This window comes from Osmerus eperlanus, chromosome 12, assembly GCF_963692335.1.
Source record: "Osmerus eperlanus chromosome 12, fOsmEpe2.1, whole genome shotgun sequence".
Classification (NCBI taxonomy): Eukaryota; Metazoa; Chordata; class Actinopteri; order Osmeriformes; family Osmeridae; genus Osmerus; species Osmerus eperlanus.
Window position 1 is genome coordinate 12392448 of NC_085029.1, and position 24486 is coordinate 12416933.

At 41.6% G+C, this 24486-nt stretch overlaps 1 protein-coding gene across 1 annotated transcript in view; it reads left to right on the forward strand.

The window, feature by feature from the left end:
- Positions 1–24486, forward strand: part of arid5b (AT-rich interaction domain 5B) — a 64000-nt gene that overhangs the window by 15906 nt on the left and 23608 nt on the right. The window contains 1 exon segment of the mRNA XM_062474903.1: positions 8114–8344. Within this exon segment, the coding sequence (XP_062330887.1) occupies positions 8114–8344 (231 nt within the window).

A 24486-nucleotide genomic window follows, 5' to 3' on the forward strand; every position in this document is an offset into this window, starting at 1 on the left:
GAGCCTTTGTTTCTGTTTCATGCCCGGGCATAAATGGGCTTGTTGTGTCTCATGAAAGATGCATTTTCTAGAGTACAAAGTCCCCTGTTTTGTTCTGTAGTTCGAATCAAAGGGGCCCATAACTGAATTGGAGGCAGTGAATGTGTTGAATAAGATCTTTCATTTAGGAACGCGTTTTCTATGCTGATTTATTAACTTTTGAGCAACATCTTTGACCGGGTAGAGACGGGCCATACAGCTACCTTCTTCATGTGCGTCAAAGTTGGCCGGCAAAGGTCTCCATCTGAATCATCAATATCATTTTGCCTTCATTAAAAAAAGGATCAACCCAATTTTTGATGATCACTTTATTGATTTATCTGCTCTCTGACTTTGCCTGTCACCTTTGAGCACCAGAGATTCTATAATGTATTTCATCTGATGCAAGAAAGGCAAACAAACAGACATGTTCCATACTGATAACTCTCCTCGACAGATTGTAGTCGACTCATTCTAATCTCATTTTTGGCTCAGTTCCCCACTCTCTTTGATCCACTCAAAACAATTATGATTTTCCTTTAGAGATATTTATCATCCGAGCCAATTTTAGTAGAGCTCATTTGTTATTCAGTTAAATATCAGATGTTTTTTGTGTTTTGTACTAATGTGTTCAGTTCCCAGTATCAATGTCCCCAGGCCAAAGAGAAGAACAAATTTGCCTGTAATAACAAAACGTGTAATCATGTTACAAGCAGCTATTACTTTAAATGCTAACTTTACAATCGAGGACAATCAATATATGACACATTGGACTTAACCTGGATCACTGCCCGCCGGAGAAATGAAAAGATTTATTTTTTGGCAACTTAGTGTTGTTGCTAGGGACCTTACTCTCTGTAGAGCCAGGCTTGGGAGGGAGTAAGAGCAGAAGAGGGGGATGGAAAGAGAGATGGGAAGGGAGAGAGAGGTAGATACACAGAGATGGAGGACTTTAGAGGGAGGGAGGGAGGGAGGGAGAGAGGGAGAGAGGGAGAGAGGGAGAGAGAGAGGTAGAGACACAGAGATGGACTATAGAGGGAGGGAGGGAGGGAGGGAAGGAAGGTGTGAGAGAGAGAGAGAGAGAGAGAGAGAGAGGGAGAGAGAGAGAGAGAGAGAGAGAGAGAGAGAGAGAGAGAGAGAGAGAGAGAGAGAGAGAGAGAGAGAGAGAGAGAGAGAGAGAGAGAGAGTGAGTGAAATAGTGGGAGGGAGGTAGAGAAGAATGCCTACAGTAATAAAATACCACCAGGTGATCATAAATCACCCACAAAGTGTTTTACATTGACACCAGGGGTATATTCTGGAAAATGTGGCTCTGGGGCGATCTGGGTCCTGACAAAATGGAATCAAATAAAGAGCAATGTTAGGGAGGTGTGAGGAGAAATGGAGAATAGGGGCCCCGCCCTTAATTGTCTATGGCCCAATGAATGGTGATATATGAAGCTTTATGTCTTCAAATGTTTCTCTTGGCATCCTTAATGCAATCACTCCACATTAACTGAGCAGTCATTTGAGGGTTTAGTTCTTGTGTAATGGTTAGAGCAGCAAAGATTCAAGACATAACTTGTGCCAGTATTTTTCCAGGCAGCATGTTTCAATAAGATTTTTCCTGTTGGTTTGGTGAAAATATGATATGCTTCTAAGTGTCCTTAATGTTCTGTGAGGGAGGCAGTCGTCAGGACTGGTGGTGGTCTTGAATGGATTATATGTGTGTGCGTGTGTCTGTGTTTTAATGAAGAGGGACATTCTTGGGCTCCCCAGACCGACAGTAGTCCTCTGGCTGCTGAAACTGAAGCAGTGGTAGATAGATAGCTCCTATTAGAGCCTCATTTGAATATGAAAAGATTTACATATCCTCAATGAAACAGAGACAGGCAGTTGCTGCAGATTGGAATCCATTTTACATTTTGTGCACAATATTATTTTTCCGACGGTTGTTTTTTTTAAATGGAAACCAATCCACATTTTGTGTAGTTATGGTAGCAGTGTCACACTTTTAGGGACCTGGGGATCTGTTTGAAGATAGCATCTAAGTCAAGTGGCAACAGCACAATCATTAAATCAATAACTGTAAAACATGAAACTGCTCTTTGCACATAGAATGTAATTCAGCAATTTCTTTTGTTAATGTTTTACTAGGGACATGTGTAGGTGTACCGGTCCTTGATCATGGTTAAGCAGAAATCAATGGACAGCCGAGGGAAGGTTATAAAGCTAAACGGTGGTATTCCGGGGATGTTTACAGTTCACAAAGTGAATATTTAGATGGCTGAGCTAATTATCAACCCAGTGTTATTCACTGGTCTCAGTTTACCAAGAAATCATTATGCAAGGGAGCGGAGAAAATGTGCCCTGCTTTTGACATAACTTGATTACCGTAAAAAAAAAAAATGCATTGGTCACCGCAATCAAATGCAATCTGTCCTGGTTTTATCAAGAACGAAATGCATCAAACTGAAATATTTTCCCCCTTGTGACTGAATAAATGGTCCAGTGTGAATAACAGCATCTGTTTCCTTTTTGCTACAACCATTGCACACTGAGAAGATTACATTTATGTAAAATGCGGTGCTATACTAATCCATACTTTAGCATTGCAGCATAGTATTGTATAGTATAGTATATTATAGTATTGTATAGTAATGCATTATTTCAGATTCCCTGTAGTTCTACATATTTAGAATGTTAGACATCCTGCTATATGACCATGTTTACAATTATAATCTGATGCCACTGTGTTTGTAATACTATGAGAGGCCGTATAGGCCATAATTCATACTTGGTCTCACATACATGCCATGACCTCACATATATACCATCATACTCTCACATATACACCATTATACTCTCACATATATACCATTATACTCTTGCACATAAACTACTTGGTCTCACATACAACACCATAACCTCACATATATACCATTATACTCTCACATATATACCATTATACTCTCACATATGTACCATTATACTCTCACATATATACCATTATACTCTTGCACATAAACTACTTGGTCTCACATATACACCATTACACTCTCACATATATACTATTATACTCTCACATATACACCATTATACTCTTGCACTTAAACTGGCATACTCTCTTACACACACAAAAATACCCTCTTATATGCACCATCATACTAAAGTATGACAATATATGTAAGAGACAAATAGTATGTGTGAAACAGAATGTTAGTATATGTACGAAAATAACAGGATGTGTAAGAGAGAATACTTGTCTATGTAAGAGAGAATACTTGTCTTTGTAAGAGAGAATACTTGTCTATGTGAGAGAGAATACTTGTCTATGTGAGAGAGAATACTTGTCTTTGTGAGAGAGAATACTTGTCTATATGAGAGAGAATACTTGTCTATGTGAGAGAGTTTGATTGAAACGGAAGGCAGTTTGATTGAAAAGGAAGTAGTACTGAATTCTCAGTTCCTGATTGGCTTACACATGAAGAAGGATTTGGGGTAGATGTAACTAACGCCCACCTTCCCCATCAAGACGAGACTGAGTGAGATGACAATATGGATTCATTAATAACATTTTGCATACTCCAAATCCTGCGGCGTCATTGTCAGAAATGTTGTATCAAAGACGACAGCCATACACGGGGGCTGTTTCTAACGCTAACGTTGACAATGAAATGCGCCGGCTCTTCAGACCTGGATCAGGTGCATCAAGGAGCAGCAGCAGCACTCTGTCAGGAGCTAGTCTTAATGCCAGCCAAGTGATGGCGCAATCCCAATATCAAACTCCGCAGTATTTCGGTTAAGACTAATTCCTGACAGAGTGCTGCTGCCGCACCGTGATGCACCTGATCCAGGTCTGAACAGCCGGCGCATTTCATCGTTAGCGTTAGAAATAGCCACTGTGGATGGCTGTCGTCTTTGATTCCAACATTTCTGACAACGATTCAAGCAAATCCACTAAAAAACTCAAATGTAGAATTCCATAGTTGTTTAGGAAGCTATACCGACCCCCACTACTTGAGTCAAAAGTCCTAGATCAGTTTTTCAATTGATGAAACAAACTATCATTTAAATTAAAGCCAATGCCTGTGTGAATACCGTCCCGTATGTGGCACTGGGGTTTTAACCGTTGACGTCTTTAATTAGCCGAGTGGTCTTTACACCCTTGGCTACTAACCTAAACTTCAATGCCACAACCTGAATTTGATGTCAATCTGTTCACAACATTTTCCAGTTGGGACTTTTAAGATCCTATTTGAGTGTAGGCCCCTATGCCCAATAAGTGCCCGCACCCATTCACTGCAACGAAATAGCTTCATGGATCCGACTCGGAATCTGAGCTTAGAGGCGCTTGACAAAAAAAATTGTTTGGCGTGTGGTGCGTTTTGGAATTGTTAATGTGATGTGTTCCCATCGTATTTAAGATGAAATAGTTTACAAAGAAGAGGTTTGTTAATGTGACTGTATACATATCTCACTCATACTGGCTAATCAGCTAACATGTTAAAGTAGCCTAGTCTACATCCAAAGTCGCTGTCGTGAAACTAGCCTCATTTTCACAAAAAGCTTCGAGGTAAAATTAAAAACCTTTAAAAACGTCTACATTTAGCAAATATTATTGTGCGCAAGTATTTTAGTATAGTTAATATGTAATTTAATTCCATAATTTCCCCAGGAATAACTGTAAAAACGTATTTCAGGAACGGGTCTGTCCTCCCTACAATAACGCCGCAGCATTTAGAGTATTCAAAATGTTATTAATAAGTCCAATGGCTTCATTAAGCCGCCCACTCTCTGCCATCTTGTCATGTCACTCAGTCTCGTCTTGATAGGGAAGGTGGGCGTTAGCTACATCTACCCCAAATCCTTCTTCTTCATGTGTAAGCCAATCAGGAACTGAGAATTCAGTACTACTTCCTTTTCAATCAAACTGCCTTCCGTTTCAATCAAACTCTCTCACATAGACAAGTATTCTCTCTCATATAGACAAGTATTCTCTCTCACATAGACAAGTATTCTCTCTCACATAGACAAGTATTTGCTCTCACATAGACAAGTATTCTCTCTCACATAGACAAGTATTCTCTCTCACATAGATAAGTATTCTCTCTTACACATCCTGTTATTCTCGTACATATACTAACATTCTGTTTCACACATACTATTTGTCTCTTACATATATTGTCATACTTTAGTATGATGGTGCATATAAGACGGTATTTTTGTGTGTGTAAGAGAGTATGCCAGTTTATGTGCAAGAGTATAATGGTGTATATGTGAGAGTATAATAGTGTATATGTGAGAGTATAATGGTATATATGTGAGAGTATAATGGTGTATATGTGAGAGTATAATGGTATATATGTGAGAGTATAATGGTGTATATGTGAGAGTATAATGGTATATATGTGAGAGTATAATGGTATATATGTGAGAGTATAATGGTGTATATGTGAGAGTATAATGGTATATATGTGAGAGTATAATGGTATATATGTGAGAGTATAATGGTATATATGTGAGGTCATGGCGTGTATGTGAGATCAAGTATGAATTAAGGCCTATACGGCCTCTCATATAATACAGTATGCACTGACATCACAGCGTTTTGAACAGGCAGGTGGTTATTTAGTCGGGTTTGTCCTTCTGACTCAATCATTTACTGGCTTATATTGGCCAATAGCTGTTTCAGAGGGTGGGGTAGAGCTGCAATGTGCTTTATAGCAACATGCTGCAATGTTCAGGATGACATCAGTTCTATAAGATGAGATAATACATAATCATTTTAAATATTATCCATGGCCCAGAGTGACATTTGTGTGGTATTAAAGGAACATTGTCTCATTGACTAGCCTATCATGTTCATTTACCGGAGGTACTTGTCTTAACCACTCAGCAGTCACATCTTCTCATCTTCTCATTCATGGTCTTAATTATAAAACCTGTTGAAACTCCCCTCTCCAAGGTTGCGAGAATAAGAGCTTGGCAGGCTGTAATTAGTCATGCATTGTTTTCTTTTTCTCTCTTCTTTTATCTCTTCCCTTCGTTCATTATGTTTCACAATGACATTTTGTTCCATTGTGAAATAAAGAACTCCTCCACTCATATTTTCGATCTTTTCACCCCACTCCAAAACAAATACATAGTAGGCTCCAGCTGTAGGTCAAACTAGCACACAAACCAGCACTTTGATCAATGGTACAAACCATAAAGCCGATTTTATCATCAAACTGAAAATAACACTTACATGAATAATTAATCCCCCTTCCTACATTCTCGTTCTTTGGCTGCAATTTAATTGGTCCACTTTATCAGGTGGTAGGTATGAGTGGAGAGAGGAGTGTTATGTAAATATATTCCCATAGTGGAGCGGTTGACATTTAGCAGGGCTCTTAAGCCACATGACAGAGAAGAGCTGACACAGTTAAGAAGCGGGGTCCACTCACCCACATCTGATAGCACACAGTGGGCTCTGCATGATTTCAGGCTTGATTTTGCAACCAATCAGTGCCTACCTGTCCCCCGACCCACCACCGCCCCACCCCACCCCCATTCTTTTTCTTCTTCTCCTCTCCTGACAAAGGCTGCTTGTCAAGGGTATTAAAGGGAAATTGCATAATGTGATTTTCAGTGCGCTCTAATGACAGTGCGCGCCCTACCAATTAAATTGCATAGATAAGAATTCCTGTCTTAAGAGAAGGTTAGATTTTATTAACAAAGTGACTATGTAAGGAGGGGTGGGGGTGGGGTCAGTTATGTCCCCTGTCCCTTTATTCCCCAGTCCTCTCTGGCCTTTGCTCGTTCTCTCTCCCTCAGGGTTAAATCTAGTCATTAAATTGTACACAGTTTCCCAGTGAGATTAGCTGGTCCTGGAGAGGCCCATAAAAACACGGTCGTTTTGAAACTAATCTCAACTGCACTAATTGCTAACAAGGAAAAGGTAGGGAGGCAGAGGGGAGGGATAGAGGCAGAGTCTAAGAGAGAAAGAAAGTCAGAGAGAGGGAATGTATTGTTGACCAGAAGTAAATAGGGATGGGGGGGTTGTGTTGAATGGAACCAATGCCTGTTGCTCTCCAGTGTGTACCATGTGGTGGACCACAAAGTGTTGAGGAATCCTTGCTGAATGGACACCTACTCTGGCATGTCCAAATGCTACTCAATCAATGCTTTGGCGAGTTGTCTGGCTGGCCAGTGTTAGTTTGTATGCACTTTTAGAAGTGCCGTTGAGAGGTTGAGAGGTTGACAGTTTAAAGGTTGGACTGTGAGGGGGTGTATTTCGGATCACAGTCGAGTTCCATAAAAAAATTGCATTTTCTGTTCTTTTTAGACATCCGGAATATGGTCTGTGTTGAATTTGATAACGCTCCACAAAGTGCAACGACAGCCAGATGTCATCTTCGAGTGACTGTGTGAAGAGGAGGTTATATCTCACTGGCAGCTCCTCTAACCAGTTTTATACCTAACCTATTTTATATTACATATATGACAGAGAAAGAGAGAGTGAGAGAAAGATAGAGAGAGAGAGAGCGAGAGAGAGAGAAAGCGTGTTAAAGAGAGAGAGAGGGAGAGAAAAAATGAGAGAAAGATTGAGCTCCACATTTGGCCTCTCTGCTCTCGTCCTGTAGGCCTCACACAGTGATCTCATATAACGGATCCACCTGTGGCCAATGGGATCCCAGGGTGAGCTGGCTGGGTCTAGATAGCAGCAACCTAGCAGGGTCTGGGTTGGAGACAGCAGGCAGAAGAAGCCTGGTGTTCTGGGCCTCTCTGAGGCTGGCTGATGTGGCTTGATGCCCGGACAGACAATTTTATGTGGCCAATCCAAACTGAGAACTGTCATGTTAATGTCTTCAATAAAACCAAACACTGCCCAGATCTGTAGTCCGATACTGCAGTGACGGGTATGTACTGTACTTCTTATATTAGCAGCTTAGGGATGAATGGCATGATGATTCAATTGAAAATGATTCACTTTGTCACTATGGAGACATGAGCTCTTTGTGGGACCAAAAACACCTCCCCACGTGTTCCACATGCATGAAAAAAAAGTGTCTAAGTATCTCTGTGTGTCTGTGATGTGTCCATACCTAATATTCTGTGTCTGTGTGTGCAGGTGAGGAAGGAGACCAGAAGCGAGCTGTGGTTCTGAGCTACCCCCAGTACTGCCGGTACCGCTCGGTCCTGGCCCGGCTCCGGGAACGTCCTCCGTCGCTGCTGACCCAGCAGGTGGTTCTGGCGCTGGGAGGCATCGCCTCGCTCACCAGCAACACGCACATTTTGTACTGCAGGGATACCTTTGAACATCCCACACTGCTGGACAACGAGAGTGTCTGTGATGAGTTCGGTAAGTAACCAGAATAATTCCCTCTCCCCCCTCCTTTCCTCCTTTCTGTGCAGACAGAAGTTAAACTGTGGATTCGGCTGGGGGTCCTCTATATATAACCAGGGACTCATTTCAGTGACTTCCAGGATTTCTCAGTGACAGGAGGCTGGCGTTCATATCCACTGCCATTGTGGTGCAGGGCTGGTGCGGTTGTCCCACCTCGCTGAATGTGAGCGGTGCTGGGAAGTGACTTTGATGAGGTTTGATTATTGCTGGGGTAATTGAGATGGGCGTTCTGGCCGGTTGTCAAGGTATACTGTCAGCTCTCCTGCTCGCCTCCACAGGAAGCAGCAATAGAGAGAGAGGGAGGGAGGCAGGGAGGTAGGAGTGTGGAGATAGTTCAGTCGATGTCTCATCCTCCATGTGGTCAGCAGTCAAAGATAGGTCAATGTTTTTGAATATAAGGGTCAAATCATTGGCAAGACTTAAAACAAAGAGGGCATGGCTTCTAATTGTATAAATATGTCTAATAGGGATGAAAGTGGCTGATAAGGATGTTATAGTTACATGGGTGTTTTCTCTGTAAAGGCAAAAAATGGAAAAACAGATGACCCCTTAGGCTCGCTATTTCTGAGCCATCTGTTCTACTGTAGTTTTAAAGCATAGACAATCTATAATTACATATTGCGTGCCGCAACCTTCAACCCCTAAACCCAGAAAGATCACACTGTGGTGGTCTCTCTCTCTCTTTCTCATTCAACGTAAAAGATTGTGCCTGGCATGTTGGACATGTTGGCTGTGTTTTTTAGATAGGGAAGCAATATCAAAATCACAGCCGGCGATATTGAACAGGTCAAAGGAAGGAATACCTCATTCTCACAGCAGCAGCTGTGCATCTCGGTCCGGTGACTGCGGGAGATCAGAATTAGCCAAACCAAATAAAGAAATGACTTTACAAAGTGGACACCAAATGGAAAACCTCTTCAGATGGTGTAAGTGATCTCAGGAGTGGTCTCTCTGGCCCTGTTTACTTTTGTTCTAGTTTTAGCTGGAGATGTATGCAGCAGTGACAGACATGTGCATGTTAGCCATCCTGATTGCCGGTCCTTCCTGAGGTTTAAGAGAGCGAGTGTGTTTTGGCAGGAGGACGCAAAGGGAATCTGACGGAGGACTGTTGTTTAAGTTACTCCTGGAGTGGTCCGTATTGAAGCCCGTGATCCCAACCCCATGAAGTCATTGCGCATGTAAGAGATTTGAAACACGTGGAATTTATTACAAAAGAGACTATTTCATTTGGAATGTTTTTTTTTCTTTTCTTTTGGAACGTATCAGAGACAGATGAGAGAATAGGAGAGAAATCTCGCAAGATGCTTTCATGCTCGGTATGATGGCTACTTGGCGTAAAATCTTTGCCATCTAGTGTGGTCATTAAACTTTGCCAGATATTCTCTGAGGCAAGCTAGCTACAGAGTTTCTATACTCCTTTGGCAAGGCTAAAACATGACCGTTTTTTTCTTAGGGAAATCTCTAATGTTACTGAAGACTGAAGAAAAGAAGGAAGCCTATTTATGGAAAAAAGCATTATGAGTGCTTGTGGCTTTGCCATCGCTCTGTTTTGACTTATTCTAAGCAGTTCCTGGACTTCTCCTAATCATCCAAGAGTCTGGTTTTCCCCTGAAATAGAAAACATCTTACTGCTGCCAAAACACTGCCATCCACCCAACTCTGTGTCAATGTGTTTTCTATTTGGAAAAACAAGAGTGCTAAAACACCTTTTATTGGTCAATCTGCGATGGCCAAACTCTCTCTCTCACACACACACCTGTATCTCTTTTAAGAGAGATACAGGCTGTGATGATGAATTCTTGAACAAAATTGGACGTTTGATGCAACACATGTTAGTTGCTGACTTTCTGTATGTGCCCTTAGGCTACAATGTGTAACCGACATATACATTACTTCTGAGCTGGCACCGCTCTGTGACTGTGGTAGGACAGATATGAGAATGTGTAATACTCTTGAACGGTATAACAATGAACTATTTGCATTTCCCTATGGCTAGATTGAAGGCACGGATGATGTGTTTGATGTTCTGGAGTGGTTTTATAGTATCCTTTGTCATCAGCTATTGAAAGCATATTTGCCTTTCAGTTGCTCGTTTGTATAGTATTACACAGTGCAAAATGCTCTTTGGAAGACAGATGTTCTCTATTCAGTATTTATGTGATTTTTATGTTGGTTCTCCTGGCCTTGGGTTGTTCTGTATTTGCATACTTGTCAAAGATATGAAAAAACTATTCCGAACAAACCACCACAATTAGCATAACAGTTTTTTCCTCATCTTTAATGTTTTACTAACAAAATTCTCTCTATTCCCTGTCAGACTGGCGAGGCGAGGTGTTGTGCGTGTGCATGCGTGTTTCTGCGTGTGTGCCTGCCAGTGTGTGTGATAGGAATCTAGTGTTTGTCATTAGTGTATGATCGGTGCATGGCAATGCAGTGGTGTATAAATGATGGGCCTGTGGTCTAATGGCAGACATGTGAGGAACGTAGAAGACTGTGGCTATTCCTCATCAGGGGAGACTTCCACTACAGCCATTGTTCTCAAGTGCTCATCAGTCCCACTTTATAGTAATAAATCAAATGATGGCAAAACACAGCAGAGTGGTTCTGGCTGTCTCTAAATTAGGACTTACCTTGGTAGAAAACAGGCAGTGTGTGTGTGAGTGTGCATATACATAGCATTAAAAATGGGCCATTCATTTATCCCCCATTACTGTAAAAGTCTTGTGTTTCAGCCTTCAGTGCCACAGGATCAGTGTCCTTCAATGTAATTGTTTTTTGAGTTTGTGTTTGATAAGAGAGAGAAAAAGAGAGAAGTAATAGAGAAAGAGATTGTGGATTCAGTTAGATTATTACTATATGTAATAGCACCAAAGCAGTTTGTTTTATTATTATTTGGATGTTCTGAGGGAATCTATCTATCTACCGATCGGTACATAGGTAGATAAATAGATAGATAGATAGATAGATAGATAGATAGATACTGTAGATAGATGGTAGTGAAGCAGGCATGCAGAGAGACCGGGAGGGAGGGAGGGAGGGGATGTGGGTGATGGAGTCACTGGTGAGAGAACATGTGGTTGCTGGAACATTTGAATAATTAGATAGTGGGAACATAGTCATCGTATGCGTAGCGGAAATGACTGTTTAGAAGATTGTGTAACATCAGCTGTTCCTTTTTTCTCCTTTATTTCTTGCTAAAAGTGGAGGATGACAGGACTAATGGGAGAGGCATGTTCAACAGCTCCACCAACCAAAAGATACAGTTCCCTCCATAATTGTTGTTTCGCTTCAAATACCAAACTTGATGAATAGTTGTTTCAGTTAGGGATCTAGAATTTTCAAATGTTGATACTATAGTTTCCTACAGAATCAGATCTATCAGCCCCCCACACACACAAACACACACACACACACACAGATACACACACTCACTCTCCATGAAACCATCCGCCGTAACCATCATTTAATAGAACGTAGATTATATGAGCTCTTAAGTAAAGAGAATGTCAAATGATTACTGTTTTACGTCCAAGGAGCACCATGTAATTACACATAGCTCTCTATTTGCTACACACAGAGACTTGCTGCTACACTACGCTAGCAGCCTGCATTAGCATCTGTGTTGAAAATCTGGGCTAACTGGCCTAGCGTTACATTCTGGCTCATGCTAAACTAAGTCTCCAGGCCAGGAAGCTGAGCTCATTCTGTAGCCTCTCATGCTGTTTTCTGCATTATGTTTGATGATTCCGATTCTTACTTTTTGCGCTCGTTTCCACAATCTGGGTTGAATTACTAAAGGTCATGCATTTTTTAATAGCCCATATGCCTCATCCATGTGTCATATTAAGAATTCAAGGAGAAACTGAAAGGGAGATTTTCTTTCACTCCTTTTTTCCTTCTATCTATCCTCATAGTCGCACTGTAGTCCTTTCCGAACATTTTCCATATCGTCCAATGTTCTCATCATCGGCCGCGTCCAGAGTCTCTTTTAAATTAGAATGGCTCTTTAAGGCTGAGAACGTTTTAGTTCTGAGTGGAATTTGCATAATTGTCTGGTGAGGTACAATATTCCCTTATTTCGTAATGAATAACATGCAGCCAGTCCAAATGGAGATTACACCGATTGCCACGGAGCAGCAGCCTTGAGAAATATCATTCACTGAGCTAAGAGCAGGGTGTGTGTGTGTGTGTGTTCAGGTCATATAAAAATGCCATACACATGTAATTTGTGGTCTAGTCCATTTACGTCCTCAGGGTCACTGTTTTATCAGCTCACATTAATTTCAACAATGCCTGTAGCTCACATGTCCTAAATACCCAGATTTCATTTCATGGTATTCAGTTCCACCATGTAATAGTTCCCAGTTGTTGCCAGGAGAAGGTTTTATGAAGTAGGCAAGTCTACCCTTAATGTTCAAGACTTTCAAGACTTTCCACCCCACCCCTCCCTTCCCTCTACTCTTTCCTTTCTCCCTCGTGTAAAAATGCCATTAATGGGGGTTTGCTAGAATGGCAGAGGAGGACAATAGTTGTTTGACAGTGAGATCAGATTAGGCACAGTCCTCCTCTCCATTTCAAAGTCTCACATTTCCTCCTCGTCATCTCAGGCTAACAGAGCAGCTCTCTCTGAAAGCCTGTCTTCTTCAGAGGCTGCTGAACCCACTGAAGTTTTTAAGGAATAGATCAATACATTTTCACTGGAGTGGAGGTTTTCAGCTGTGCATATAGAAGATTTATATGGCACAAATTATAAAAAAAATCTCTACACTATAGATTAAATGTCTGTTTACAGTGCAGTAGTCCGAATAGATGGTTCTCTGCCTTTTGTGCAGTGCAGCAGTAGTGCTCCATATTCATTTTTTAACTGCGCATGAGATGCAGGCAGACAAGCTTCTGGTGTTCTCATTGTGTAGTACAGCAAAGGAGACGAGAGCAGAAATGTTTCCACTAACTGTTCAAGATGCATCAAGCCGAATGAAAACCGAACAGTGATTATTTCTCCCCAAACACTACCCAGAGACCCAGAGGTGCAGTTCTCTGGGAGTGGAGTGGGGAGAGAATGAAATACTGTGTTAATGTGTCAAGAGACCATTGTTCAGGGGTTTAAGTTTGCTTATTGTACACACAAACACACACACACCAAGCTCAAAGTAATGGATGATTTATCTCTGTAATCTACAGTTTGTGTGTATGTGTGTGTGTATATGTGTTTACCAGCAGTATTATCCATTCTCTCTCCAGGGCATGGGGGATTAATTGAACTCAACCTGTGTGAAAGTGTGTTTTCTCCCTCTATCCTTCCACCCCTCCACACCTTCTATCCTAGAAGATGGTATATCACTGTTTTCCTCAGTACCAACGCTCTGCTTCAGGAATGCCTCCGCTTTTTACCTCTCAGAATGGATTATTAGTCCAAAGTGACATTTGAGTCTGCCTGCACTGATATTTTTAGTGTGCTCCTCTGTGATTTGGACTAATTACGCTCCTGGCTCTCTCTCTCTCTCTCTTTCCTTTTCTCTCTCTTTCTCTCTCTGTCTCTCTATGGTTGGGAAATCTTATCTTGGCAGTAAATCCTCAGGAGATGACGAGAGAGAGAGAGTTCTCTAAGAGACGCTTCTCCTTCAAACGGATGACTTTAACTCTCCCAAAAAGCACTACTGCGTGTCAACACTTGAATGGCCTTTCTCTTCCTCCACCCCCTCCCCCCTCTCTCTCCCTTTTCCTGTTATTATTAAGTGACTCCAGAAATGTTGCCGTGATGTGCATTGATTTGGAATGCTGCACGCAGAAAGAAAATATTGAGCTAGATTTGGAGTCTCTTGTATCCCCAACTGACTACTTACAGGCAAGATAAATAATTCATGACAAAAAATGGAACCTTTCCTTTCAAGGGCCCCGAGTCTTGGTTTATTCTCCTTTTTCTTCTTATGTGCTGGCTGGTAATAAAAATTTCCGCTTTACAGACTTGAGACTGAAATAAAATGTCACTTAAAGGCTGATACAGGATTTAATTATGGTGTTTCTGATCTGTGCTGGGAGGCTTGCTGCCTGGCCTGGTTTCTCCTGGTGTGTATGTGTGCACGTGTGCGTGCATGTGTGTGTGTGTGTGTACTATATGGATGAATGCAGCAGGCTGCCAAACCGCCTCCTGTGATTTATGATCATGCGATTTATGATCCCTTGCGCCTTTCCCCATAAACATTTAATGAGTCTTAGACCATGGATTTGAATGAAACAGGAGAAATTTTTGATAACAGCTTTAAAGCAAATAGTGTTTCAAGGACTTTTCTCTCTAGGCGCCATTAGGGAAAACATTACTTCCTCTTTACCGACCCAATTCCTTTGTTTTCATTATATATTTATGTATTTATCTTTTAACATCCCACAGTCCTCTCAGTTTCTTACTCTCTCAATTTCCCTGTCCTATTTCTTTTTAACAATTTTTTCTTGCTCTCTCTTTCTCTCATTTACTCTTCTTCCTCTTTATCTTTCTTTAACAACCCTTCTTGTTCTGTCTCTTTTTTTCAATTTTTCATCATACGTACACAAGCACACACAAACACACACACACATATTTGCACACACAGATTCTATTGCCACAAAGTTGCTCACTGTTCCTCTCAATAAGGCAGTGTGGAATGTGGCAGGCGTGGTCAGTTCACCCCTCTCCATAATGAAACACATGTTGACAGATGGTGTCACATTTAAAGATGTTATTATGCGGTTCGCTTATGTGGCTCACGGTAAAACCATACTCAAACCGTAACCGGATATTTATTCCACGGTATTATTTTCATTTGACCGGACCGTGCTTTCTGACTTGAATCCCATGATCAGCATGTGCTGTTGGAAGTGAAACAGATCCCAGGTCTACTCTGGCGCAGAGCTATTTTCTTGTGTTGCACGTCTATTTCTTCTTTGTTATTTTCATCTTTGGCATTATGCAAATGAAGGCATTTCCCTTTAAATAAACACAAGCTGAACTGTCATTGTCACAGTTTGTTCAAACCTTCAGCATGCCATGGAAAATTGCTTTTTTAAGAAGAATTTATGAAATGTTGTTTACTGAATACGTTGGTGTTGTTGAGAGACATCATTTGTAACATTTTTAAAGATTTATCAAAAAAGAAAGAACATCACAATTTAGAATAATTTATAAGCACTTCATTGAACATACAAGTTGTGATGTTTTTTAGTCGCTTACTGAAACATAACTTGTCTTGCTTTGCATTTACTCCCTGTTGTACGTGAAATTAGTAGGCCCAGCCCATTCAGTAAGCTAATGTTTTTCTGTCTAACATGTATTATGAATGCCTGAATGTTTGCGAGTATTTCCATTATGTAACATGCTTAAATGTCACTGCAAGTGTTCTACATAAGGCTGCCCTGTGCTTTTTACATCAAATTAATCCTTAAAGGAGGATTTTGCTCTGCCTCGTTTCAACAATAGCCAATGAACCAGGCAAATAAACAAGCCTCTGGACAGGGGGCTGAGTGACGTGCTCACTGCTCACATTCACATTTTTCCAATTGCAATATTCTTATTATAAAATTAATCAGTTTAACTCTCATAATAGTGCATTAGCTTTTCAGTTTCAGCTTGGGAGGAGAAGAGAATTTGTGTACAATGTGTGTGCATGTGTCCATGCGTGTGTGTGTGCATATGTGAGTGTAGAGGAGCGAGTTCAGTCACCCTGAGTAAACCAAAACATCATACCAGGGGAACAAGGGAGGGGGGGAGGAGGGGGGGGGGGTGGGCGTAAGCGGTGGCCCCTAGAGATGTAGGTTGAAGTTGTAAGAGGAGTCAGAGGTCAAGGTTCTATTAGCAGAGCTCCCTCATGTGCCTGGGTTCAAAGCCCCCAGCATGGTCGCCGCGGTGACAGGGATGTTCCGTAATGAGCGACAGTGACAGCTCTGCTGAGCCTTTGAGCCAGTTGCACAATCGCCCATGCATCCAAACACCAGTGGTGACCGAGGAAGGGGCTCTATCCTACTAGCTCATTTGCTGCAATTGTATAGAACATGATGATCAATGTGTTGTTGAAAAATGAGTGGGTGTAATGCATACATCATCAGAAAGCCATCTGACTCTGCCTCTGCTTGTTGCACTATGAAACAAGAGTGTATCGGTACTGGCTTTACAGTACTTACTCAACCAGTGAGTCAAAAAATATGTTCATCGCCTTTTGGCCATTTGCGAGTGTAGATTTCTCACTGAAAATAGTATGAAAGAAACACTCCATGATGAATAACCTGCCATGCTGATGGTGGAGCGATTCTGAAGGAGAATATCCATCAGAGATTGGAGCATGGTGTCCCAGCATTTGACCTTATTTGGAGCCAGGGGAGACGCTATTGGTCTGTGATTTATGGACAGGCTGGAGGATCATGGGAAATGGAGTGTGAAGGGTTTGGTGTCAGAGATCTGGTTTTAACTCCCCTTTTACTACAGGACTTCCTGTTTCCACAACCCTCCTGTCACTCTGTTGATCTGTTGCTGAAAGGTTAAAGGAGCGTTCCAGTCAAAATGTTGATTTCTCCTGTTTTATATGATGTACAAACCATATCTCAAGTTAAGAATGAGGCCTGTTCCATTAGGGTGCCACAAACATGATATACAATCATACATAAAAGGGGACTACATGCAGTACATTTGGATTCACCGGAAAATAGTAGAATACAAACACTTAGTATTCTAGAACATGGAGGGTTAGTGTTCTAGAATAGCACGTTCCCATTATGAATGAGTTTTAAATGACTCTTGGATTAGGGCTCAGGCTGTGTGTCGAACAGAAGACCCTGGGGGGGTTGATACATTGCAAATGCTCAGCCCATATGTCCCAGCACACACACACACAGTCTCTCTCACACACACACAGAACAGTGTTCCAGGTACTGCAGTAAGGTTCCCTGCAGATGTTCCCTGAGTGTATCCATTCTATCTATCCATATTCATTTCTGCTACAGTAGCTACGGCATGCCACAGAGGACATCTCAATACGCCATCTGAATAACATTACCTTCACCTGCCAGAGATAGGGAGTTGTTCCAAGGAATATTCTCATATTTATTATTCTTCGCTTCTTTAACGAAAATCACAATCTCTATGGAAAGTTATTTTGCGGATTGCGGTACAGTATGCTCATTTTAAGAATAGTCTGCGTGTCTTATCTTACCGATAAGATAGAGGGAGTTCTTAGAAAAACAAGGGCACTTTTATTTTGGCAGCAAGACAGTCATGCAGAGGAACTCTTAAGAATAGAGACAGACAGGCAGGCAGAGAGACAATCCCTTTAAACAAACTTAACCTTTTTATTTTTCTCTGGAACTGAAACATCCCAACCTAACAGAATACCACAGCATGCCACATCTTATACTAGATGACACAGTCCGTCTGTCTATCTACCTTTTGTCATTTAAATGCTCAGATTTGCTAATACCAGTCTTTGTCTGCTAATATCCTTAGCGTTTTATTGCACTGTTACCACAGTTTGTCTCTGCATACCACGTTGACATATCAATGACCCGAGGGACCAATGAGCTGCGTGTTGTGTTTCACCATAATTAACTGCCATTACCCAGAGTGGTTGGAGCCGCTTTTGGAAAAGGAAAAACGTATCCTCGAAGAAATGGGATAATAAACACTGTGTGTTTGGTTTAAAACCAATCTGTGTTGTTTCTTTTAATACTGTATGTGTTTCATATTTATTATGATGACAGAAGTAAAGGGTTGTTTTTTTCCACTGAAGCCCCTGTCAGCCTGAGCTCTGGGGGTTGGTGCAGCATAGCACACTAGCATTCATGCAGAAATAATAGAAACCACCATTTTGAAGAGTGCAGGGGGACGATGGCTGTCTCAATAGCTCTTCAGTTGTGTTAAACAATTAGTTTCCGCACTGCACCTCAAAAGCCATTACTAGAGTCTCATGTAATTTCCATCCAAAAATAAGGACTCCGCATGTATCAGTGTGAATGTGTCAACTGCTCCTCAGTGGGGCCCTAGGAAATTTGAAAAAAAAAATATAGGTACTACTTTTCCTAAACAGATATTATGAATATAATATATACAGTTATAAATATTATTATAGCTGTATTGTGCTGCAGTATGACTGCAACTGGTCAGTTAGTTATTATTTGGTTATTTTTTTACTTACTTGCCGTACTTTCTTACTTGGTAAGTATGCCAAGTTTGTTATTTGTTAGGCTGGCTGAGTGTCCTGACTAGGCCTTTTATATATTGTAATATGTAACCAGGTAATGACATAGAGGAGACCAAAGCTGTAAAACTGCTGGCAGAAGGAACGAGAGATTCTGATGAAATATATATAATGTTCTCAGAACTGCCAGCGAGGTCTATGTGTGTCATCACACAGGTGCTGAGTAAGGAGACATAACTGTGGGGGTCAGTGGATTTAGAAATTGTTATCGAAATTCTCATTGAGACACCTTTGAGCTTTTACAGCGTGCAGGAATACAGAAATGATTATGACATATCCTAAAGAAGTAATTTCCTTATTCTGAGTCACAGTGCTATCGTGGTCTAACACTTCCTTATAAGAGTCAGGTGATTATGAAACGATTAGTGTGGTTGGTTGATAAAATCATATTTTTGGTCATACTGTCAAGCTCGTTTTTATGTAAGGCTTTTCTCTTTTACCTGCTGTTTTTTAAGGTCATGAGAGACACCCCCCCCCGACACATACTTTCAGAGCTCCCTGTTAAAACACTTCCCTGTGACAGTACAGTGGTCTATTGCAGAATAACTGTGTCACTGCTCCTGTACTAAACAGATGGTGTTTATCTAGTATGTAGCTGTCATAGGAGACCTTCATACCTTCACTGATCTTCAGCACTCACAAGTTCAGACTTGTAGCATAACTGGAGACAATATTGTCCCACAGTGCCATGTGGCAAACACAGGGCAGCATTTTGGTAAAGACCTAAACACAGCATAAAGCCTTGCTGGGCCTCTGGTGTCTTCCACTTTAGGCCTATACTGTGTGTTATTGTTAAAGAGATTGGATGATTACAGGATGCTGAAGTTTGCATCTCTCAGTAGTGATGTGCCTGCAGAGAAATGCACCAAATTACCCTGACTGAAACTTCAGGCAATTGAAAGCTTTCAAAAGGCAGAGCGAATTGTGAGTGATGCATTTTGGCACTCATAAACATGATGTTGTTTCATATTTTGCTGCTCCCGGTAGAGTGGTGGCTTGATACTAGCTGTGTTGGTGTGCAGGGGTGTTTAGTGTATCCTGCTATGCACCTCCATGTTGATGTCCCTTCTTTAGATGTAGTACTGTATAAGCAAGCTGTATGTGAACATGTTTATTCTCGGAGACTGTATTAAGTAGTCTTCCGGGAAAAGCGGACGTGGTTGTAGCTCTCTCTCTCCCCCCTTCTCCATCTCTCTCTCTCTCTCTTTGACGCAGATGACATTGATTAATTATTTGTTACAGTACATTTAGTCATTTAGTCATTTAGCAGACGCTCTTATCCAGAGCAGTATAAAGATGGATAATCTTATGATTATGTAATAATATATTGGGTATATCTCATGGTATATTACATGTAGCTTGAGAACTCATTAGAATGATCTATTCATCAATATGCATGCACACTGATGAAATATGCAAATAGCCAGCGACTGTTGGCCAATGGTGATGGCCGATCCCGCAACCTCTGATTTGCATAGAAGACAAATGGCATACGTCTTCTACTGCAATAAAACTGCCAAAATTTAGCCGCTTAATAGTTCAGTGACTAGGATGATCTTTCCAAAGAGAGAAAGAGAGATGGGGAGATAAAGAATGAGACGGAGAATTGCTGATTCAGGCCATGTAATTGGGCTAAAAGGTTGGAATGTCATAAGTAGGAGGAGACAGGAGGGCAATAGACACTCTGATTGGTGGAGCTGGTGAGGGTAGGAGGGGCTAGTAGGAGATGGGTTGTTGGAGAGGGATCTGAGGTTGTACAGAAATACTTTTTCTCTTAGAAATAGTGGACAAGCATCTATCAGTATCTGTGTACCTATTGAGATCGTGTCCCTGGACAGATACATATAGATTATGTCTGCCACCTTAACTGCATAGTAAGGTTTGATTTGAAAAGCTTGTATTGGAACACCACAATAACAAAGAACAATAAAGACACATCACACAAAGACACTGGCTCGCAGGTTGAAAAGTAAACAGCAGATTCCGATAGCTTTGATGACATAGCGCCAGTTTCTGCACATGACACAGCGCTGTTCTCTGTCTCAAAGTTTTCTTCAGAGACATGTCACATAGCAGGAGGAGCAACATAGACATACAGAGATGAAAAAGAGAGACTCTACAATGGGGAATACTCCACCACAACATCAAACACACACATGAGATGAAGTGAGTTTACATTATGAGTGTAGTCCGTCTCTCTGAGGTCGCGAGATAGGCGATTACACAGTACTGCCGGCTCTCATCTGTGCTAGGTTTATCTTGTTTTTCCGTTTGCTAATACTTGTTAAGGAGGTGTTAGTATTCACTCTGTGTGTGTTTGTGTAATGAGTGGAAGAAGACCCCCAACAGGCATGCTCACAGATCTGGCCCGCAGAGCAGAGCTGGCTGGCTTCAAAGTTGTATTAAGTTTCATGTAAATATATACGCACCACTGGCTGCCCGTTGTCATGGGGACCTCCTAGAAAAGGTTATTTTCTGCTGTGTGTGATGGTGATTAGTGGCTAACCCCCCTCCAACATACACATGCGCACATAAAATTGGAAGATTCTAAATAGAATAGTTGATAACCATAGTGGGTACCTCAGGAGCCGATGTGAAAATGGTTTCTTTCTGCATACATACAGACTTTCAATTCTCAGGCAACTGTCACTGTAGCTGAGTTAGGTGACACACCTGTCCTTTGCTTGCTTGGCCATGTGCCTGTCTACAATGACTGTCCTCTCTCCTTTTATCCATTCTTCCTCTCCTCCTTTTTATTTCTCCCAACTTTCTTTCCTCTCACCTGTTTACTCCTTCTCTACAACACAACCTATCAGACTGATTGCACCTACACATCTCCGGGGGTAATGCCGTTGCATCAGCAATTCTGATGCAAATGTCTACTGTGTTTTTCCTTGTCCCTCCTGACGGAGAACCTTGCAATTTATTTTGATGAATTTACACCAGTACGGCCTGATTATCCCCCTGCATGGATTATCATCACAGCCCTCCTCATGCAGCCAAGACTCATTCTCACCCCCCTGCTATGAAATATTCATGGCAATTTTACAACATCGCTCTTGAACGTGGCACTATTTATTATGATAATACATATTCATGTTGTTTGTTTGTGTTTTTATTTATGCCATTTAATCAGTAACGGGATTGTATTAGGGATGGGAAGCTAGCCTGACATTGACTTCAAATCAATTTGTCATTTGTCATCACTGTTAAAGGCAATTTACTGAGGGAGCCATGCTGACTTTCTGACACAACATCCAACACAACAGGCATCATCACAGATTATTTGATCTCTCGGATTTAGAGAGATTCATCCATATTTTGCTCTTTTCATCTTAGGTCAGATGCACATGACACTGTCTCAATTCATGCTGTATAACTAGCATCTGAGGTCATCACTGGTGGGATGTTTTGATTGTAATACATCGTAGTGACACTAGAGGGAGCATGGCTGTCATTGAGCACACTCCAACCAATACTTTGCCTATAAATAATTCAACCACATTCCTCCTCCTGCAAGCCAGCATTTATTCTCCAGCCTTATCTTTTAAATAGCAAGTCCTGTTTTCACAAGAGTGTTAAATTACAAGATTTTATTTTTTACTTTTACTCAGCAACTGGAGGGATGGAAGGAAGAGAGAGCCAGAGTCCTGAGACATGTCTTTATCGGATGTTAGGTAATGATCAAATGATAGCTGGTCATGAGTTAATAATGTCAGATGACTGAAATAAGCTGATCCCTTTGGTGATTTAAGCAGATCTGCGACGGACAAGAAAGAACAAAGGCTGAAGAAAGAGGTGTTCATAATTGGATTGGCCCTTTCTTTTTCCTTCCCCTCATTGGAACAGTCATTTCACAGTTCTGGTTGTTATCGACCCTGCCTTGTTTCCCCCTGTTGTCCTGAGTGCTTCTCTACCACAGTAGTTTCAGAGTTTCAGATCAAGGTGAAACATTGAATAGCCCATGGCACCTAGAGCAGATGGCCACAAAATTGACTCCTTGACACATTTGAGCTCTTATATCTCTGAAGGGGCAGCAGCGATTGTGAGTGTCCGTCACAGATAAATATTGCAAGAGATGGATGCACCTGTGAGTCACTCTGAGTCTGATTGATTTGAGAATATCCAGGTATGAATAAGTCATGTGAGGTTTTCCTGGAGAAATGACGGTGCAGTGTGGGGAGTTAGCCAGCCCAGGCTGATGCTACCTTTTTGGAAAAACACAACAGAGTGGTTGACTTAGCACTTGATGAATGACATGCTGTATATACATACACTAATGAAATGTATGTCAGCCTAGTGAGGATGTGTGTGTACAGTATGTGGAGATTTCTGGTCCAAGTGTGTCTTTTTGTGTCCTTACTGCAGCCCTAAGCAATGCAGTGTGTCTGTACCAGCTCTCTCCTGAATTAGCATCCGACCTTGGTGTCTCCATGTCATCTGCACACTCACGCTGCATAACCCCCACACACACGCATGCACACGCACACACATATACACATACACTGTGACATTGACTCATTGTTCAGCCAATCTGTTTGCATTGTCAAACCCCTTCATAAAACTGCAACTACAACCACACACAAACACGCACAAACACACACACTCACACAGAAGGCTCGTGACAACTCCTCTGTCATCTCTGAATCAGTCTCTGAGGAGTGCGTAAACTAAAGGAGAGAACAGTTGCTGTTTCAGATGGGGGAATGTAGGAACACACGCTATGGTATTATTTAGTGAGGGCGACGACGGGATCACTTATTCATTGTGTGTGTTTTTGTTCCTTCTGCGCCTCACACCGCCATCTGCTGCATGGCCCTGTGTTAAATCACAGAGAGAAAGAAAGAGAGAGAGACAGAAAGAGAAGGAGGGAGGGAGAGAGTGAGAGAAAGTAGTGAAAATGTAGATGCAGATAGAAGGGGAGGATGCTGCAGAAGGGTAAGAGAGAAAGAAAAAAAAGTCTAATAAAGAAAGAATAACATAGAACAGAGGCAAGTTTTATGTGTGCCTGTCTCTGGTGCAGATGGTGCCGTGCTTGATAGGTGAACACACCCGAAGTGACAGAGTGATCCCTCTCTGTTGCTCCTCATTCAGACAGATATCCTCCCACATATACAGGATCCATACGATCCATTAAACATCCATGACCAACCACTGACAGTGCAGCTTGGCCAGCGGTGCTCTGACACAGTGTGACAGAAACCAGCTGAGAGCAGGATGTGTGCTCTGATGGCTGCCAGCCAGGTTGGATGGTGTCAGTTGAATGTCAATACCCCCCCCCCCAAAAAAAAAAAAACTGAAATGGACCTGACATAACATTTTGTCATGTTTAATGTTCTTGTCATGCATGCTGAACATACGACTGGTTTGCTTCCCAGAATCCTATATTTGACGTCACACAGTCAGCCCCAAGCCCCATAATAGACCACTTCTTTATACTGTGTATTCTATAAACTTCTCTTTAACTTATGGACAAGGGGAGAATGTATGAATAATCAGTAGTCATAGTCTGGGTTGTGGGTCTGCAGAATAATGTGGACAAATTGGCGTTAATGAAACCGGCAAACTGAGATGAAGGGCTGCGAGAGACGAGAGGAGCACTGAGCTGCATAATGAATGATTGCATCCAAGCAGAGCCACTGATCATAGCTGGAGAGCATTGGAATAGTTACCACAATTCCTGGAACAGATGTGATAGAGGGAGAGAGAGAGGGAGAGAGAGAGAGAGAGAGAGAGAGAGAGAGAGAGAGAGAGAGAGAGAGAGAGAGAGAGAGAGAGAGAGAGAGAGAGAGAGAGAGAGAGAGAGGATGGATGGATAAAGAGAAAAATAAACTTTTCAGGATTATGTACTGTAACAAGATATATTTTTTCAGGTGTTCA